The 15352-nt window shown below is 34.0% G+C and overlaps 1 protein-coding gene across 5 annotated transcripts; it reads left to right on the top strand.

The window, feature by feature from the left end:
• The first annotated feature begins 8619 nt into the window (after positions 1-8619).
• Positions 8620-14960, top strand: LOC145788717 (uncharacterized). Of its 5 annotated transcripts, none has more exons than XM_082904504.1 (5): positions 8635-8854; positions 12121-12267; positions 12985-13095; positions 13230-13613; positions 14057-14960. In XM_082904504.1, the coding sequence occupies exons 3-5, from the start codon at positions 13065-13067 to the stop codon at positions 14773-14775; spliced, it is 1134 nt and encodes a 377-aa protein (XP_082760630.1). In that variant the 5' UTR covers positions 8635-8854; positions 12121-12267; positions 12985-13064; the 3' UTR covers positions 14776-14960. The 5 variants fall into 5 exon arrangements, with proteins under 5 accessions (XP_082760629.1, XP_082760626.1, XP_082760630.1 ...); XM_082904502.1 differs by having other exon boundaries at positions 8656-8854; positions 12998-13095; XM_082904501.1 differs by having other exon boundaries at positions 8686-8854; positions 12088-12267; positions 12998-13095.
• Positions 14961-15352: the final 392 nt, after the last annotated feature.

Raw genomic sequence — 15352 nt, forward strand, 5'->3', positions numbered from 1 at the left:
TCTCTATATTAATAAATCTTTCTAATCTCAATTTTGATCTCTGCTAAAATTTGCTCCGCACCTGAAAAATAAATTAACTCAGGAAGTATACAATACGACAGGAATACAAGGCTCAGATACAGAATAAATTAACAGAAATCTAACAATTTATGACATTAAATCAACGATACAATTATCAAGCAATTTACCAAATTGCACAACAAATCAACCAGATATATGATAATTTATCCAGGACCAAATATCTGGTCCTACTCAGTACATGACTAGTGAACAAATTCATTAATTCACCTACCTCACCCAAGCTCCACGCTTATCTGGGCATATTGGTGTAAACAGATTAACAAGATTGACTCGATCTATATACAGAGCATTTCTATGTCATTCAGTCAGACAAAACACCATTTTAACACATAAATATTTATAGAAAATTTTACCAAATGATCAGAATAGCAACGATTCAACAACAAATGATTTTACAAAATCTATCAATAATCACAATAATTAAGTGGATTACAAATTGAGGATAATTAAAAATAGAGAACTCTTTGCAAAGAGATTTAAATAGAGCATATTGTATACAACCCGAATTTACCTCAAAATAATTAACTCTGTCACAATAAATTTGAAATTGCTCCATGGATCTCCAAAAATAACTCTGATTAAACTTCCAAGACATAAAGTATGTATGATTTAATAAAATCTACAACTCTCAATTTTTTTTATAAAATACTCACTTTCACTCTAAACACTCCCATATCTAAACTTAATAGTTTTACTCTACACAATCTATGAGAGGGGGAGAGTCGAATATAGAGAATGAATGAAGAAGAAGAAAGGAATGTGAGGTGCTCCCCTCACTGTGCTCATTTATAAAGGAAATGAAGGGGAGAAAGAAGATTAAAATATTAAAAGTAAATGAAAAGATGAAATGATGGAATGATGGGTTTGGTGTGGGAGGCAAGGAAAACTATGGGTTGTTGCCCACGGTTTTGTTTTTGTTTTTTTTTTTTTTTTTTTCTCCTTGTGAAGGGGGAAATTTAGGAAAATTTGACAAATTTATTATTAAATGAAAATAAATAACAATGAGATAGATATAAAAAAAAGATGAGATAAATACAAACAAATAATTTTAAATTAGATTCCTATCTAAAAATCTCACCACTAAATTATTATAATAAATCACCAATACCACTCACTAAATATTAATACCTCAAAATACGGGGTGTTACATGGAATGCTTTTGAGTTTGGGACTTTGATTCTTAATCTGTAATTGGACTATGGTTCTACACAGGTATTTTCAATCTTTGCTTTCAATTCTTAGGCTGTTCAAATTCCTTATACAAATTGTTTGAATAAATTCTTAATATTATAGTCTTGTTGTTGACTTTTGAATATTTGAGACTTCATACTGCTGTGAGTTGATAGTTACACTGAGTTATCCTAATCCGTGAATCGGATCTGAAATCTATATATCTTGACTACTTTGGAAACATACTAGGTTATTGTTATGGCTAATCGGGGTCAAGGTTGTAGGGGTGGTTGTGGTAGGGGTTATGCCTCGAATTTGGGTAATGATACTGAGGTTAATGGGGTTCCATATCTGAGAGATAAAATGGCCGAGATGAGACGACAAATTGTCATTCTTACCGAGACGGTGCAACGTCTCATTCCTTCTTCTACTGATAGAAGAGATGGTTCTGATGATATCGAAGGTGGTACTCGTCATTCTTTTGATAATATCTTTTGGGCTCTGCCAGGTCCCTTAGTCTTGTCAATCCCATGAACAAAAATGTTTTTATTGAGTTGTATTTTTTCTAAGTTTTTTTGTCTTGCTCGCTCGAGCGAAGGAGTTCTCGCTCGAGCGAAAGTTGCTTCCGTAAAAAACCTGAGAAGGATGATTGTACACTCGAACGCAAGTAGTGTGGCTCGAGCGAGGCCACTTAAAGGAAACACACATTTTTGGTTCCTCGCTCGAGCGAGAGAGTCTTCGCTCGAGTGAGCTTCGCTGTCCTAGTTTTCTATAAGTACTAGTTTCAGTCCAGAACTAGGATTACGTTTTAGACATCTACTTTAAGGTTTTTGGGGTTTTTTATTTGGAGTTTTTTGTGAGTTTTCCTTGATGATTTGATTGAGTATTAAACTCATGTTTTGATAAGCACACATCAAGGAGGTTGATTGTTCATATTCAAGAGTGTTCTTCTTCAGTGGAATCCAGAGATTCAAGCGTGGAGTGTCAAAGGAGTTTGATTTTGTACGTGGTCGTTGATTCGACAATAGAAGTTGTGGGTTCAACTTCAATCTAATCAATTCCGAGATGAAGGTTGCAGTGAGAGATATATAGAAGATTTGAAGACAAATTGGAAGTGCTTGGGTAATTTGTTTATTATCTTTGTAATCTTTCTTTCTTTAGTAGTGGATTGATTAGTGGCATTTCGCCCGTGGTTTTTTATCACAATTGAAGGTGCATCAATTGTGGTTCTTCCACGTAAAAATCGTTTGTGTCGATTTACTGTTTTTCAAAAACAACAATCTAAATCACTCTCGTAAGTGCTTCATGATTTAGATTGTGAGTTTTATTTGATTGGGAATTGGAATAATTAAACCTTGATCTAATCACGAATCACTTAGGTTTTTCAATTTGGTATCAGACCGGGTCACTCTTTGTTTTTATCAAAACTATAGGAGTGTGATTTTGTGTGATTGGTGATATGGATTCAATTCGTGAAGGTAACTCGACCCATAGACCTCCGTTACTTGATGATACAAACTATTCTTATTGGAAAGCTTGTATGAGAGCGTTTTTAAAATCTATCGATGAGACAGTTTAGCACTGTGTGATCTATGGGTGAAGTGAACCTATTGTTACCATTGATGGTGTTGATATTCCCAAACCTCTTGATAAATGGGACGCATTCGATTATCAAAACTCGAGTTGGAACAGTAAGGCTCTCAATTCCCTTTTTTGCTTCGTCACACCTGAAGAGTTTCATCGTATTTGCACGTGTGAGGTAGCAAAAGAGGCTTAGGACATTCTTGAAACGATTCACGAGGGTATTACTTCTATTAAAAGGTCAAAACTTCAATGTCTCACCTCTACCTTTGACCCCCTTTTTATGCGTGATGATGAGGCGTTTGATGATTTCTATGCTAAACTTAGTGACATCATGAATTCCTGTCTCACACTCGGTGAAAAAATCACTGAAGCTAAGGTTGTTGGAAAATTTTTGAGGTCTTTATCCGAGAGGTTCCAATCAAAAGTGACAGCTATTGAAGAGGCTCAGAATGTTGATGCCCTCAAGCTTGATCAGTTGGTTGGAAACTTGCAAACTTATGAAGCCCACCAGATTTCTAAGAAAAAACAAAAAGATAGTGTGGCTTTTACAAGTGCTCGTGAGACTACAAAAACTCCTAAGACTGAGTGGCATTTTACTTAATTAATACAAATGCCATTATGTTTCCACCATATTTCTTCTTTATTGTACCTCCAAAGAAGTCTTTAATATGTTTAAGGCATAGAACTCAACGCTAAGTCTGATATATTTTTCTATCGATTGGCTTCTATTGATTGATCGGCACGCCCAGTGGGACATTTCTAATTTAGAGTAATAGTGAAGAAGAAGTAGACCGACCATGGTGATACTGTCAAGAAAACAGTCGAAGATGTTGGTCTTCTTGGAAACCCCAATAAGAGAATGTCTCGACCCAAACCTGCCCTATAGGTTAAGTATCATAACCGATTAGTAGTCCTAAGATTACCGAAAACCTTTGAAACAAATTCATAATATAAAGGGCTAGCAGAAGCAAATATCAACACACATTGTCCATAGAGATGTGCAAACTTATAGGGGACAGAAAATTTAAAAAACTTTATATTTATATTAACGTATCATCTTTACATCATCTAAATACTGATAACCAAAAACTTGTCCAAAAGACGTACGAAAATAAAAATTGTTCACTTGACATAACATTGAACACAAAGACTTTCGGGAACCTCCACGTGAGGCACATTAGTTGGTTTGACAGAAATAGATCCAGACTGGAAGTCTCAAGCCTAGTCATGCGCATGATCACCTATATAATACAAACAATGAGTTGGAACCCAGTGACTAAAAACAGAGTAAAGGTTTTATTAATGATGTCCATACAGATTCAGAAATCAGAGTTCAGATCAGAAATTGATTCATATTCGTATTTAGAATTTACAAATAGTCATACGTAGTACCTCCATTAACGCTAGCAGATCAGATTGGTCATAAAAGACCAATATACAGAGCAGATAAACGGTTATGCATAACCAGTTCCATAAATGGAACCCACGTAAAAACCCAAGTACCAGGTAACAGATGATAGATATCACACGATGCTAAAGATGCCACGAATACATTTCAGAGAACTGGACAATCATTCATGATTCATAAAATAGCATTTCAAAAAATAGATCATATCATATTGTTTAGAAAATACTTAGAGTCAAACATAGCTTTATAGAGTTGTTACTCACAAATAGCTCCAGATGCTAATCAAACGAATTAGATAGATCAGATGGACTATGACGCGTGACCTACACAAACACGTGGCAGATACACATTGAAACACACGCTCAGTAACACTTAACTTATCACTTTTCTTTCTTGGTGTATTTCTAATTCATTTCCTCATTAATGTAGCCTAAATCATGTCTTTAGAATACCTCAAATGAAATAAGGTTGCAAAAATGTACTTTGAAAACACTTGTAAAATTTCATAAAATAAGACAGTTCGCTCGAGCGCAACTTTAGTCGCTTAAGTGGTTTGAAAAGTCTATAAAAGTACTAGGAGCTCTCATTTTACGTTCAAGCAACGGTTCCTTCACTCGAGCGAACTCTGCGAACCCTAAAATTTCCAGATTTGTATTCTAAGTTCAAAACTCAACTTTAACACATCAAAACTCATTATTTTGGGCCAAAACTTAGACACTTGAAAACTTGTATAACATCATGAATTGAAGATTATTTTGCAAAATCAAGGCCCAAAAACATGTCAATTCTTCAAAACCAAACCTTAAACTTAATGTCTAACACATGCATGCATTGTTTTGAGTTCAAACTCTTCGAATCATGAACAAATGAGATGTTTTGTACAAAACCATGTTGGTTTCTCAAAATTTAACAAAAATAACTCCATGCATGTGAGATATGAGGTGGAATTCAAGCTCAAACTTCATGAATTATGCATGCAAGCTTATGATGATCTCAAATTCTACATTCTTAACTTATTTCTCATGCTAGTCTCTTAATTCACTTGAATTCCCACATTTGATGTCTTAAATACATTGTTTATGAGTTAAATTCTTACCTACAATCCTTAATTGGACTCTATGTAGCAAATTCCTTGAGCTTCCAAGCTAATTCCTTACTATTTCCCTTCAATCTCCTCTTTTTCCCTTGATTTGAACTCTCGCCCTCACTCTTCTTTCTTCTATACATTTTTGAGCTCAACAATGGTGATGAGACTGTGTTCACGAAGTTATATTGGCCTTATATAGGTCCAATTAGCTTAGGTTAATTAATTGTGATTAAGGCTAATTAATCCCACTCAATTTTAATTAATTTATTCTAATTATTTGGATCCGAATCGAATTATAATTAAACTTACCATACAATTGTAAAAATCTAAATTAACACATTAACGTAGTCAATTTCATGTTCGAATGTCGATAAGGTCTTCAATTAACAAAACAAAACAGAATTCTGAACAGATGTTCCTACGGCTAATAGATAGGAATGCAAATCACATACAAAATGCACAATTAACACATAATCTCTTTCTTAAAACTTAATTAGCATCCTTAATTACAAATTATGGGCTAATTACGGATCGAGGTTGTTACAGATGACTATCAAACACAGTGGTTTTCGTATTGATCTTCTTGGGTATGGAGAAGATATGGAAGTCATTGGTGACAGCCAAGCAATGAATGCTATGGAGAAAACCAAGCCCTATTCAAGTTAGAAATCCCTAATCATAAATCCAACCTTGGACTAGGTTCATCGGTCATGGCACGCCTACATTCATAACACATTAGCCTATATGTTCACTCTCATTTTATGAGGTGCTAGGTTTGTAATTTACTAACGTCGTCATGGTTGGTAGAGGTAGAGGAAAACATGTCACAATCAAACAAGAAATGCATCCCATCTTGAAAGTCTAGGATTTGAGCAATCCAGACCTTTAGAAATGCAGCGCACTCTTAAAGGATTAACTAGATGATGTTAAAAAGTTGAAGAAATGCACCATTGCAACCAACATTGAGCTTTCCTAATAAATTTCTCATTCTTTGGCTACTCCACTACGAGAGATAAGGTAGTCCCAATCTGTTTTGGTGAAGGCCATCACCAACATGGTAGCTACTTTGGGTGAAATGGTTTTTGTGTCCCTTTCACTAGCTTTAGTTCCACTTGCAACAGGACCAACCAATGTCTTTGTAGAACATAATCCACAAAACAAATCATTTACTACTTTTGAACCACCCATAGAGTTTTTTAGATATCTTCCTCTAACAACCCCATTCTCAAGGGAGTAAGGGGGCAAGGTGTTGAACTTAAGGGCAACCTCCTAGGTTTCAGCCATTAGAAATCAGAGACAGTCAGAACTCTCAAAACTTTCAAAATCATCTTCAAAACCAGAACCTCATAATTAGTAGAATGCCCAGGGAGTTTGTCCTATGCCTGTTCCAAATGGCCAACCCCACTTACCTCCCCTGTGTATTCAATAATTACCCTAACCTCTATTGCTTTTGAAATTATTATTAGGATTCTTCCACTGTTACCCTCTAGTAGGTTATTTAATAGAATTTGCTGATGTCATGCTAATTTCATAGGTTATAATACCAAAAATGACAAAATTATCCATTAATTACCTTATCTATTCAAATGAGAAATTTCACTCACCTCCCCTGAGGTTTTACATATATATTATCAAAGACCTATACATATTTTAGCATTATTTAATAAAATTCTTAAATTTCATGTAATATTAAATAAAGCCTTAAATTTAAGGCTTTATTAAATCATCTAATGAAAAAAAATAATTAATTTCTATTGATAAAATATTTAAAAATAAACAATCTCTCTAAAATTAATGTGAGATAACATTCTAATAATTTTATATAAGACTTATTCCACACTACGTAAATAACGTAAAATTTATCATTTTAAGTAATTCATTTTTTATTTGAATTTGTTTTTAAAAGTTGAAATAAATTGATTTATTTTTTTCCCGACAATTTACATTACCTATTTATTCGTATGTAAAAATATATATATATATATATATATATATTATTTTATCTTTTCTCAATCATAAATTATTTTCAAATTTTAACTTTTATCTTTGAGTCATTAAACTTCTACTTAGGCCTCGTTTGGCATGTGTCTGTTTTAGCCTAAAAGTCAAAAAGTTACTTAAAAAAGTCTATAACGGCTTCGTTTGGAAAGAAGGGTTGGGGCTATTTAGCTACAAAAAGATAAAATAGATTTTTTAGTCTAATAAGACAAAACATCGCATCCAATCCATAATCATTACATTCTTTCTCTCATAAAAAGTTTTAAAAAGGCCAAAAAGTCCTTTCCAAACAAGACTTTTTAGTCCCAGGCTAAAATAGCCAAAAAACTAAAAAATCAACCCACTTCCCAAACGAACCCAACGTATACTAAAAAGTCAAAGATTCCATTTTTATCTCTACTTTCCGCACATTCTTTTCGTAAAAAATCAAAAACTTATTCCAAACATACTAGGCTCTGTTTGGTAGAACTTTGGAACTTTAGTTCCAGTAATTGGTTCTCACATGGTGTTTGTTTGCAGCTTTCAAAAATTAATTCCACGCTCACTTTTGAAAATTCGGTCGAATGCAGAAAAATTTGGGCTAACCAGTCGTCCCACCAGATGTCTTACCGGACGTCCCACCGGTCGTCTGTCCAGTTGACCAGAACAGTGAATTTTTTTTTTTTTTTTTTTTTTTTTTTTGTAATTGACACATGTTAATTTTTATATATTCAACAAAAAATATTTTCCGAATTTTTTTAAAAAAAATTATGGGCTTTAATAGAATTTTGAGTTGTGTATTTGGTTATGAGCTGTAAATTTTAGTATCAAATATCATATGTTACGTCAAAAATTCTCCACTCAATTCAAAACTCATTCACCAAATAAATTTTTCACACTCAAATCATAATTTCAAAACTCAAAAACTCAAAATACAACTCTTACTCTCAAATCATTTTTAGAAAGCTCTACCAAACACTACCCTAGTTTTTTTTACCTTATATTTTAACCAAAAAACTAAAAAATTACTAAAATAGTTTATCTCCAAATACAGCCTTAATACATATTTAAAAAAGAAAGAACTACATGTAGGTAGGAGAGAAAAAAAAAAGTTATCAATATATGTGAGTACAAGTGTGTCTATGATAAAATACAAATAAAAGACTGTAGGTGCAACACACTCCTCCTATGGTGGTAATTTTTTTTTCCATTTTCTCACCTACATATAATTTTTTTTTTTAATGCAAGTTAATATTTTTTTATATGATTTAAAAAATAAATAATAAATAAATAAACATATATTCTCAATCATATATTATTCTCTGTCCCTCTCTCCGTTTGGCATATAGTTTCCGTAGTTTGAAGTGAAGAATTTTGCAGGGGAATGGAATCACTTTCGATGAGGCATCTGATTTCTGCAACACACAATAGCATCCTCACTAGATACCCATCATCATCAACATCAACACCCATTCGTATAAACAGATTCAGAAATCAAGACACCCACTTGCGCTTTGTTCTTTGCTCCCAAAAATCTGCTTTCCAAGGTAGATAAATTTTCTTCTTCTTCTTTTAGCTTCATTTGTTGAAATTTTCAATTTCTAATTCATTTCTTTTGTGCCTTCGACTCCTATTCACCTGAAACCAATTGCATGTGTTTCTTTGAATAGTTTATGAATTCATAGGAAATGCATGTTTGTTGTATATGGAGTAGCTTATTTGTGTCATTGTGAAGCTGTCCCTCTTTATTAATTTTTTCGTTTTCCTCAAAGCTTTGGCCTTTGGTGGCATTGGATTGCCAAATAATGGTTAAAATTGCTTATTGATGATGAGATAGATGCATATGGATCATGTTTGGAGTTTAGGGATTTTTAAGAATTGGGTAAATTACACTTACCTGCCCTCTCCTTTAAGTTTCTGACAATTAACTGTTATTTCAATAATAACACTAATCTCCTTTACTTTTGAAACTATTATTAAGATTCTCCGCTGCTAATTGTCTGTTAGTTCATGTAATAGAATATGCTTATGCCATGTATTATGAGTCAGAAATCTCAATATTGCGCTTACATGTTCAAATAGTAAATTTCACTCACCTCCTTGAGGTTTTACAAAAAAAAATTAACAAAGTCCCATATATATTTTAGTAATGTTGAACAAAATTATTACATTCTATACAATATTAAAAAAAAAAAATCTAAATTGTTAAGATATTATAAAAATATTTAACCAAAAAAATATAATTTTCATTGATAAAATACTGAAAAAGAAACCATATCTCTAAAATTAATGTTATTATAGATAATATCTTAATAATTTCACATAAGATTTATTTCACACTACATAAACAACTTAAAATTTATCATTTGAACTAATGTATTTATTGTTTGAACTCTTTTTTTTTAAGACAGTTAAAACAAATTAACTTCTTTATTTTTTTATTTTTTAAACAAAATGAACTCCTTGGATCCATGGAGCAATCCTTGAATATTGCATATATTTGTAATTGGGTCATAGTTTACTCTATAATTTGGATATGTTTTCACTGCTCTATATTTTGCTCTATAATGTGAGAGAATCTTTAGCCTTTTGTATTCGGCTCATCAATATATATAAATTTATAATAACAAAAATAAACTTTAGAGATTAACATATTATGTCTTACATGTGTTATTAAACCCTAACTTATATCAATAAATGTGTTTAAACAATAAATAGAATTTCAATCTATTGTAAAAAGGGAATTATTGCTCATTTCATTGCATAGAACCAAAACCCCTATAATGACAAGCATATATATAGTAGAATAACCACACATTAAGAGACAACAAATTGATCACCATCAAACGTTATACTAAATTAAATACAACCTTTTTGCAAATTACAAAACAAAATATAAAAGATGACATTGTGGAGTCTTGATCTTCCCTAGCAAAGGGGTCGCTTGATTTGCAAATATTTACCATGCTTCTGTTATCAGTGTAAACGGTCATGTGTTGGGGGCATTTAACATAAATGTTACGACTAAGCAACAAAAATATTTTTTACATAATACTTGTAAGGATTTTGAGAATTCAGTCATTGTATTCATCTCAATAGAGGTATATATAGCTGTTGCAATGAGTATAAAAAAGGCATTATAGAAATTAGGTGTAATCATAATCAAATGTAATCCTAAATCTAGGCCTACATATATGTAATAGAATATTTGCAAATATACAAATTAGGAAAGAATCAACAGACAGCTAAGGGGGCTGCCTAACAATACTATTTATTAATGCTCCTCTAAACGCTCCCTATCTTAGACTCTTCTATGTGCCTTGCCCCTAACCCTGCCTCATGGATAAGTTTTAGACTCAAATTGCGTTATTATATATGATAGCCTGAGTGTTTCCCAGTGCACCCATCAGCAGCCCCTAAGCTATACTTCCAAAGATATGATAATAATTAAAGAAATTTAAAAACAACAACAACAACAACGAAATATAAGAAGAAGAAGAAGAAGAAGAAGAAGAAGAAGAAATAGAAAATAAATGAAAAATAAGAAACACTGTTCTTCTTTATTCTTATGATTATACATTCACAACCTAGTCTATTGAACTTACACTAGTCTTTTATATAAATAGTTTGGGAACATACTAAAATAGTTAAAAAGTCAAAAAGTCACTGCCAAAAAGTCAACTCTTCTCTCTATTTTTTGCACGTCTTTTCATAAAAAGCCAAAAAACCAACTAAAATAACTAGTTCCCAAAACAACCTAAAAACCAAACGATAGTGATTATAATTGTAGGGGTTACTAAGCAGGTAAATACAGGAGATGTGATCTATAATGACCGGTGGAAATCACCAAGCCTTAACTTCTGTTTTCCCAAAGTGTAGACATAGGCTTGCTGTTAGTGCCTTAAAATGGGTGATTTCAAATAGTTTAGGGTTATTGTTTTGTTTCTGATTTGTCACCACTATGAGTCTATGCTTTGGAAATTACTACAGTATACAACATCTTTTTGGAGAAGTACCAAAACTAAAAAGCATTTATTATATTGCATAACACAACCGCGTCAATACATTCTAGTGTCTATCTAAGCCTTTGTTAGGATTTCTGTTAACCAAAACGTTTGGAGTCTGTAATCTTGGGGTGTTTGGGTTGGCAATATTTTTAGTGTGTTAGAGTGATTGAGTTCACCACTTTGAGAGATTTATTTCGAAAAATGTTGCAGCGGTTCCATTGCTTGAAAGCTATATGACTCTATCTAAACCCGTGCATAACATTGTTTTTGTCTCTCTCATTTTTAGGCACTAACCCATTTCTAGGATTTTACTTAACTGTACTTCAAGCCTCTTTTCATAAGGCTTTTGTAGAGATCCTTGGTCCCTGCTTGATTTGAGCCTCACAGTAGCTGAAGTCCCTCATGCTTTATTTGAGCTTGACAGGAGCTCAAGCACCTGAGATCTTGGAGGCAGCGCTTGATGTGCACTTGACAAGAGCTCGAGTGCTTGAGATGCTGGGGATAGTGCTTGACAGGTGCCCGACCTAGGCTCGAGCAGCTCAAGCGTTGTCGGCATATGTTTGGTTTATTTTATGACCATTTTGCCACTGAATTGTTTTAAAATGTCAGATTTCATCATTTCCAGATATGATAGACGGTTATACATTTCTGAGATCTATTTTCTCTCTCTCTACAAGCTTCATGGCTTGTACATCCAGACTTCGTTGATGAGTCTTATTTGCTCTGGAATCTAAATCTTTGAAATTTGGTTTGAAATGAATTGTTCTACCTAGATTGATTCTATACACATCAAAACCTTCAAACAGCTTTTCATAAGCGTCGGAGCCGTTGAAGGCAGAGATTGGAGTGAGGAGCTTCACGATTGCTATTGAATCAATGGAGGTTGACATTGTCAAAGCCGCTTTGGACTGGAGATCAAGCTTGTTGAAGCTTGTGGTGAACTCAATGGTTAGGTAAACTTGCGTAAGGGTTGTAATTCCTTGATCTTGAGTCTTGTAACTGTCTGATTCATTAGTAGATTTGTTGAGGGTGTTGGGTTTGTGGTTTTCATCCCTTTCTCATAGGGTTTCCACGTAAATTCTTGAGTCTCATGATTGATTGCTATGTGTTTGATTAAATGACTCAATGGGTGAATTCATGGATTAGATTGTTTGATTTCCACATTGTTAGCTTGATTAATTGATTGGTTAATGATTGTGTTTTGAATTGGCGTGAAATCAATTAATCATTTGGGTAATTTCATAATTAGCATCGACTGTTAAAATTGGCCTATTCACCTTTTCTAGGCCCAACTCTGTTGGTGCTTTGTCATTTCTATTGGCATTCGGTCTTGATCTGGATTTGCTGGATATGTTAAGAAACTTATTGTACTTCAACATTTATCCTTTATTTTTGCGTAAAGTCATTGAACCTTTTTTCTTCACCATGTTCTATGGAATAGAAACTAACTTTAGGGGTGTTATCAACCTGAATAACTTTTGCTTTTAAAATCAAAATCGGACCATGTGACAGTAAATGAGCATGAAAGACTGTAATTTTATGAAAGAGAGATAAACAGAGACAGAGACAGAGACAGAGAGATGCATGCATAACTCCTTGTCCTTGTATCTTTTGGCTTGAAATTGCATTTTAACACAACCTAAATCATATCTGATTCATTGACGACCTAGGTATCAACATCAGGTTACAGTTTTGGACTCCAAAATTCCATGGTTGCGTGGAAATAAAAGGGAACATTCTTGACGACACCATGTTCATCCAAGCACCCCACTATGCTCAATGTAATTAACTAGCATTGGCACATATAAATTATTTATTTCTGTATTTGTCCTATTTTAGATTCTGCAAAATTTGTTGATTTTTCTCATTGTTGAATTGCCACTCATTTTCAGTAATATACTACTTTCTGATTCAGATTTTCAGGGCTATGCAAAACCTTCACGTCTTTTTCTAGCTGCAGAACCTGAAGTTTGTGCAGATTCTTCACTGGAGAGGATTCTTACATCTTTCAAAGTGGGGGGATGCAAGTGTTTATACAAAGTCAAGCTACATACAAGTAATATCTATGGATCAGGTCTTAGTGATTTAAATGCTGGCATACTGCTTTGTTTGATAGATGAAAATGGTGACTCGATCTTACAAAGGATACCGGCAAGTCTGATTAAAGAACATTGTAATCAATTAGAGGACAAGATTGTTTCTGATGTACTCCATTTCCAAAGGGGTTCTGTTGATGAGTTCGCCTTTGAGGGACCTAAACTGGGGCAAGTTGAAGCTCTATGGATCAGTCTTGAATCAGGTTTGTCTCTTCATGAAGCAAGGTGTTTCAATTCAATGCAAGCCCGATATCTAGCTGGCTATAGGCCTAGCTCAGGATAATAGAGAATTCCAGGACTGTCAAACAAACACATTCAAGGGTCTAAATGCATTTATTTTATATATATGTATATATATTCTTGAGCTCTATATGCAATAATTATGAAGGGAAAACAAATAAATAATAAATAAATAACCCCAACAACGTAAATCTGCATTGGCAAATCCTTTCAATACCATTAGTTGGATTGCTCTAGTATTCTAGACAACGTGGGTTGAACAACCAGCTCCAATTTCAAACACTTTATTTAACAAAGACAAGCCTTGTTGAGAAGTAAGAGATTAGAGTTTAACATGAGTTATCTTGGCCTTCTGAAATTTTAAGCATTCTCTTGTTTTTCTCTCTCTTCCTTTTACCAATGTCAGGTCAGTGGAGACTAGGAGATGTTAGCTTAATTGTCACTTTCCTGTATCAACCGACATCGGAAGAAAATGGCAGAAAAGAAATTCAATATGTTGGTTTTGAATACAGATTTGCGGTCGAGGATACCTTGCTTGGTGAGGGAAGTGACATTTCCATGGCAGAACTGAGGCCTGGCCTAGTTAGAGAGTTTTCTTGGGGCAACTTGACCTTGCTAAGTGAGTACCTCTTGCAACCTACATCAATTGTGAGTGACAGTGGAATAACAAATGAAGAAAGCATGAGAGAGTATGCGGATTTGAAGTATTCTTTGTTACTTTATGATGGTTTGCTTGTACTTGCTGGCTCGTCAATTGCATCCTTTTCAGTTGGGGAAAATGCTGCATTTGCATTCTTAGGCGGTGGGATTGGTGGCTTTTTATATCTGTTATTGCTGCAGAAGTCCATTGATGGATTACCAGCTCCTGCTGCATCATCAGCATCAATAAACAGAAGAGGGAAATTTGCTCAAATATTCGGAAGATTTAAGGGTCCAGTTTCAAGCCTAGTACTAGCATTTGTATTTGCTACTATTGCAGTGAAATATGGTTCTGGAGACAGTGGTGGCATGGTGTTAACACCGAAAGAAGTCGTGTTTGGGATGCTGGGATTTCTTGCATGTAAGGTGGCTGTGGTGTTGGCAGCATTCAAAACCATGCCAATGGGTTTAGAGGAGAACGAGTAACAGTATATATTTTTTATATTTTATCTATTTTGTGTGTGTGTGTGTGTGTGTGAGAGAGAGAGAGACAGAAATGTCATATTCAAGAAAATGCTTGACTTACCAGCAGTTCTGAGCAGTCAGTCATGGTTGATATTTAAGGCAGTAGTGATATTCAAATGATCAATTAATTACCTTTTGAAACAAAATGATAATTCAAGTCCACATCAACCGCTTTAGGAATCTGATAATGTATGTTGGCCAACAACTTGTGTGTGTAACAGGATCTTTTGTTTTTTCTTATTACTTTTAATAGTTTGAGACCAGGCCATTTTGTATGGTGCCCTTACATGGACCAGAAGCAGGAACTTGTGCAATTCACACTGCAAGGGAGTCTTGTTTTTTAAAGGCTTCAAATTTGGCATTCTATTGATAAATAATTCCAGTTACTGTCTTGACCACAGCCGTTGCTGCAATCTCCTTCCTAGACACTCCCGGTGCTGCGACCCTCCTTCCAAATCCCTACCCTGCAACCTATCTCATCTTCTCTGCTTCGAATGGAACCCCCACAGTTGCCTTTCTATCTCATTTTCTCTGCTTC

The sequence above is a fragment of the Camellia sinensis genome, chromosome 14 (genome assembly GCF_055761805.1).
Source record: "Camellia sinensis isolate YWXY chromosome 14, ASM5576180v1, whole genome shotgun sequence".
NCBI classification, from domain to species: Eukaryota; Viridiplantae; Streptophyta; class Magnoliopsida; order Ericales; family Theaceae; genus Camellia; species Camellia sinensis.

Coding starts and splice junctions, on each gene's coding strand:
- LOC145788717 (XM_082904500.1), top strand. CDS start 8,692: ATGGAATCACTTTCGATGAGGCATCTGATTTCTGCAACACACAATAGC. Junction 13,096..13,229: donor AGCACCCCACTATGCTCAAT/GTAATTAACTAG, acceptor TTTCTGATTCAG/ATTTTCAGGGCTATGCAAAA. Junction 13,614..14,056: donor ATGGATCAGTCTTGAATCAG/GTTTGTCTCTTC, acceptor TACCAATGTCAG/GTCAGTGGAGACTAGGAGAT.